General features: G+C 39.1%; 1 protein-coding gene across 1 annotated transcript in view; it reads right to left on the bottom strand.

The window, feature by feature from the left end:
- Positions 1-4,334: 4,334 nt before the first annotated feature.
- ajap1 (adherens junctions associated protein 1) overlaps positions 4,335-6,000 on the bottom strand; it is a 44,652-nt gene continuing 42,986 nt past the window's right edge. Inside the window, exons 5-6 of the mRNA XM_040151824.1 lie at positions 5,404-5,536; positions 4,335-4,468 (exon numbers count right to left, since the gene is read on the bottom strand). Of these exons, the coding sequence (XP_040007758.1) occupies positions 5,464-5,536 (73 nt within the window). The 3' untranslated portion in view covers positions 4,335-4,468; positions 5,404-5,463. The remainder of the gene's footprint in view (positions 4,469-5,403; positions 5,537-6,000) is intronic.

The raw sequence follows: 6,000 nt of genomic DNA, 5'->3' as shown, positions 1-6,000 counted from the left end.
CTCTGTATGTCTGACATGCGAATGGGAATCTGAGTCTTTGCAAACAAGTGTGCAACGCATCCTTCATCTTGACAGGAAAAGCCTTGCTGATTGATAGCTTGTTTGTGCTGAAGGGACCATAGGTTTTGTGGGTTGCTGAAGAGACAGAAACGGGAGCCACAAAATATTCATTCGTTGTGAAAAAGGCATGTCAAGTCTTTGGTGAGACTCCTCACAAGCCCCAGCCCCCCCGTTCCCCCTGCCTTTTCCTGCGCTGCTCTCAGGTAATGTTTCCTGAATCAGAACTGACCAGTGGAGTGGAATAATTTTCCTCCCTCTTGGCTATAACACACCACACTCATCAGCTATCCTGAAATATAAACTGAAAAGGCAAGAAAGCAGTAAGGCATTTCCTTACATATCAGTTTGACATCAGAGGTAAAAGGAAGAAGGCTGATGTATGCCGATGTCTCCAAATATATATCATAGCTGCAATTTACATTTTTCTTTGCCTAAATGTCCTTCAGGAATGCAACCAAGTGAAAATGGTTTTAGCTAGCAGCTCCTTGCAGATTTAATGAGGGATGCTAACAACGCAGGCAAGCTTTTCAGGGCTAACTGAAGTAAAACCCTAGAAACCTGTCACCTCAGTTTGAAAAACAGGACAAAAATCAAAATTTTAAAGATTCCCTTAGTTAAATAATGTGATTTAGTTTGCTTCAAAGAATCAGAAATCAGTCCCACACAATCATTATCAGCTTGGTATAAAATTTCAACGATTCTCTACAGGGTTTGATTGATATTTTATGATCAGGTACAGTCTTATTAGCGCAGAAACTTGGCAACCACAAGTACTTTCTTTAATGAAAGACTACAGAAATTCAAACAACTAGAGCATGGTAACAAATGGTCAGTAGCCCAAATTTCTTAAAGTTTGATGTGTAAGAAGGAACTACTTCATGATACTTCAGCACAGATCACTCACTGTCTTCATTATGAAAGCTTAAAGGATCATTTGGATTTAGTGCAACTTTGGTCTTGTTTGAATACTTTCCTACAGCATTCCTTTCCGTAATTATAGCATTGTACTCACCAAGTTAATTACTAAGATCTTGGAAAGCGGCAACATCGCTAAAAAGAAGTCTGACGAGGCAAGAAAATGAGCAGAGAAAACAGTAAAACAGTTGGTTTAGTGTGTTAGCATGTCAGTCAGTGGCTCGGCCCATGTAATAACTATTGAGATATTTCAGTGTGCATCAAAGTTTTGGACAGACCAACTGACAGACCAGTACAGCCTATTGCTGCGAGCATGGCTATGAATAAGGCCAAAGTCAAAACAAACCAAAATTATCCTTTAAAAATTGATTAATGAAAAAAGTGAGTGGCTCCCCACATCACTGTATTAAGTATGATCTTGGCACTTTTGACATAGGTCGTTTTAGCAGTCGCATTAGAAAAGAAAATGCAGGCAAAGAGTACTTCACACACAATCTTCCTTTCACAATTCTTTCTGTAGACGTCTGGCCCTGATTATGTCATATGTTCATAAATGCTAATATTAGTTTTTCGCAGTCATTACAGTAAAGTATGTGAAAAATCATACATTTTCTGTGATAGCTGTAGCAAAATGAGGAATATGACAGATGAATGCAACCCAGTATAGATCAAGTTTAGTTGGTTTCTTGGCAGCTACTGTTGGATTCACACTGTTTTTTATTCATGTGATGGAACACTGTATATTAGAATTCATGTAGAAATGATGTTTAAGAACAGCAAGTCATTGGTTTCCCAGCCAACCATGAATACAGCAGAGCCGAAGATATGATCACAATACCTCTTTGAACCATTCAGCACTGTTACTTTCAGATATACCAACTGGAAATCACTCTCCAGTCTCTGAACTATTGCAGCGTCTACTGAAGTATTATACTGGTTAGCTAAAGATATAATACAAGTACTGCTTGAAAGGTCAGGTAGGAAGCTTGGCACAAGGTTAGTTTTGTGTTTTGAAAGAAATACCGTAGTTACACATGTAAACAAAGACACTATCCCCGACCTAGCTGAAACCTTCCCAAAAATGGGAGCGGCCTTGAAAAATAGAACACACCTGTACACAAATAGAAGCAAATATATAGAAAATACATTTACACGTGTATAATATACAGTAAGTTTTTGTAACCCTCTGAATAGTAAGATAACACTCTTCATTCAAAAAAATATATGTTATGTCAAAGAAGCAACTCCATAGAATGACACACACGTGAGGCTGAACTGGTATGGGTCATTCATGAGAGTGGATTTCATGTTGTGAATGGGCAAAAGCAAGAGTTTTGCACCTCAGTGTTCATCCCAGGCCATCTTGACACCTCCTGAATGGCTCACATTTATAGATGCTGATCTCACAACCTTTCTTCCCAAATCCTTTAAGAAAGTGAGTAAAAGCCCAAAAGCCACCTAAGTGAATTACTTGAGCTCCACTGTTGTCACGCAATAAAACCCACCTTCTTAATCTGTACATATTGCTGTCTGCAGCCAGAAACATTTACAATTACAGAAGTGAATTTGTGCTTTGTACAAACCCACAGCACAATAAAAGGTAGATTCAGAGGCGGCTTCCTCAAAAGCATCATAGCACAAAGGTAATCTGTCTGTCAGAGCTTGAGGTTGATAACAAAATTATTGGTGCTAAAAAGCTCTCAGGAGAGCTTTACTGTCCTTCCTGACCACGGAGTTCCCTCACCTTGACATGAGATAGTTTAAACCAATTTGGCAGCGGCTGACCGGCTTTCATAATCCCCTTACTTCAAAGATACACTGACAGAGTGTTTTCGGTTTTTGAAAGGACAAAATTAAACTTTCTCGCAGGTATGTTTTGTGTTTTCACTCTGCTCCCTTCTGCACTAATTACAAAAAACTATTTGTGCACAATCCCCCTACAGACTGGCTGTGATAGCTGAAATTCTGATATGCTAGAAATATTGTCCTCAAGCATTGAGTGGATCTGGCTCTGGAGAGAGCTAACTAATCCTTACCACACATACAGTGGGAGAATTCCCTCCCACTTACATCCTGCATTAAAACACACGATGCAGATCTTTTTGATCCTGGGGGGAACCCCCTTTGCAGCAACTCCGTCAAAGCTTCTTCCTGTTCAGTATCAGCTGAAAAACTGGAGATAATTGTATTCTCCATCTTCAACAAATTGGTTCGTGTTCTTCTTGACTTTCTAAATATAATTCAGACTTTTAAGTTTCAAAAATAATTTGTCAAAAGTGAACTGATCTGAGAGTGGGGAGGGAATATTCATCTACTATCTGTGGAAGGATTCAATTTTTCAATCTCTTTCCTGTTTATGCAAATTGTCACATTAATTATTTGAATGTGAGGCTCAAATTGAATCTGTTTCACCCTTTTATTGTTGTAGCTCAGATATGAATCATAACCAGTCATTAGGATTTATCCCATCATCTGACCAAAACCAACATATAGTGTGCAAAAGAGCTAGACAGACCTGAGGCAGTATGAATGTCCTGTCCAGCTCCATGCAGTCTGTTGTGGCTGTCCTTACTCAATCGGAGTTTTCTGCTATGGGATTGATTGAAACTATGAGCCTACATCACAGAAACCTTTTGTATATTTTTCTCTGTTAATGCAAATCAGGTTCAAATCTTACGCAACAAGTATTTGGCGCAGGCGTTGGTTTGGCTTGCAACAGGTATATTCAGATGGTTTCCTGTGTTAATCTCAGATTGGGTGGGAGTATTTAATTAACAGTGGTGAATCCCAAGGGCTTCAGGCCTCCACTGTTAGGGCTGTGGCAGATTCTACTGTGTAAAAAAAATAGACAAAACTTTTCTGTTTTTAAAATGGGACCTGTAGAAACGATATTCAATAAAGCATATACCGTTTCTTTTTTTCCATATTCTCTCTTCTCCAACTAATAGAATAGTGCTTCATATAAATATCTTTAAGACTCTTTTGCAACACATTTCTTAAAACTATTTCAAAACATATTCAAATACACTTGGAGCATTTTTTAACTTTCACATTTCTAAAAAAACAAAACAAAACAAAAAACAATGCAGTTGGAGTCAATACAGGGTTAATATAGCGCTCTTTGTTAAGTCCATCAATTGTTGAAATGTCCTTCTATCCCGGTTGTGGCACATAGTGGCATTATTGGCACATTGTTCATAAATACAGTTTCGTCTTCCACCCACAGCAGCTCCTTGGGTTCCTTTTCAAATGTCATATGTTTTTCCTTGAGACATCTGTGACGACCACAGTCTTGTCCCACAAATCCTGTAAATATACCTGTATATAATCTATATCTAAATGACTGTACGTTCCTGGAAATATGGAGTAGCAGCGTTGTGGCTGCTCTGCTTGTCATCTCTAGAAAAATAAATATCTTCACCAGTGTCCAAAGAGTGATCACACTACCTTACAAAAGAAGCTGTTTTGTGTGTTTCTTGTTTCCAACCGGATCCTGTGGAGATGTGGAGAACAAAATCACAATTATCCCTAATTGTGAGCTCAGCGCAAAAGAATACAATCACTGTAACACAGATAGGATTTTCAAAGCTAGCCTACTTTCCACTGATTCTAGGGGAAACTGGTCTCCAGCTCTGGCCAGGAAAACATGCTACGCAAACCAGATGAGAGGGCGAGGCTGTATTGAGAATCTGTACTGTTACGGCCTGTTGAACATACACTTAAGCCTAAGAAATGCATTAGGTCTGTTGAGATAATAAGGGATCTTGTGTCTTTTAAGACAACAGCATTGGGAGCATGATGTGGAGAGCTGTGCTGACTGAGACTAATGTGTGTCCAGACAACGGAGAGTCGCTGTCCTCTCAGTACGCTACCTGCAGGCAATCTATTCCTTTTAAAATCTGGGTCAATAGCAGACGTTACACCTCCCCCCGGGCATCCAGCAACACTGTGGGGCCAGAGCATGTGCTTAACTTTCATGCTTTGAATTTCAAATGCAGGCCTTTCTTGCATATATTAGCCATGCATAAAAATCTGTCAGTAGTCAAGTTAAAGTGCTCTTTTACTCCTAGAGATGTTCAAAACAATATGCTCTTAGTGTAAGAACGAGAGTGGCCAAATAAATATTAATGAAAATGTTTCAGATATGAAGAGTGAAATCATTAACTATGTGCATATAGTTTATTAATGCTGATATATACATAATTAGTTTATCTGAACTACAGACCTCTGAAACTGCACTGAACTGGATTTCTCAACCCTTTTTCATCACTGCACAAGAGGACAGAAAGAAATAAAATCATGACACAAATAACAAAACATATGCCAAGTTCCCTTCTATTCCCAAAGTGGGGCAGCATCACCACAGGGATCGAGGTGGCTACGGCTCAGATGATGATTTTGAAGGGGACAAAGTGGCATAGTACCCACCAGAGCGTGATTTCAGGAAGTCTCTTCCACCCACAGGAAGTGAACAAGGCCTGCAGCTTGTCAACAAGAGATCTCGAACCATTTCTCTGACACAAAGGCCACAGGAATCAGTTGTCTTTCAGTGGGGGAAGGCCTGTAGAGTAACATCCAAGAAGTTAGAACATGAGGTAGACTCATTTTGATACATAAGATACAGTTTGATCTTATTACATTAGCATTTTTTCAATATACTTTACACATCCTCCAAGTTCTATTAATCTCTCTAGTTAGCCTTTGGTGACACAGTCAACAATCTACCATTGTTCAGAGAGAAACACACAGAGACAGAGGTAATCAAATGCTGAGACCTCCACTTCTTGTAGGAGGTCCTTCCATGACTTTAAATAAATAAATCCAGACACTTTGATCTATTTACAACAGATTAATTAACCTACCCCTACTGCCAGCTTAATGAATCTGTTACAGAGTTTAGATACACAGAGGAAGTCTGACCATGTTAGCTCTGCAGCTTAGATGACTGTTGCTTTTGTCCACAGTGAACACTTTACCAAGCTTATTGTGACAAAACACATGTAATGATAGTTTAACCCCACAATA

This window comes from Xiphias gladius, chromosome 18 (genome assembly GCF_016859285.1).
Source record: "Xiphias gladius isolate SHS-SW01 ecotype Sanya breed wild chromosome 18, ASM1685928v1, whole genome shotgun sequence".
In the NCBI taxonomy this organism is placed as follows: domain Eukaryota; kingdom Metazoa; phylum Chordata; class Actinopteri; order Istiophoriformes; family Xiphiidae; genus Xiphias; species Xiphias gladius.
The sequence above is the reverse complement of the archived record's forward strand: the minus strand, read 5'-3'. Positions and strand labels throughout refer to the sequence as shown.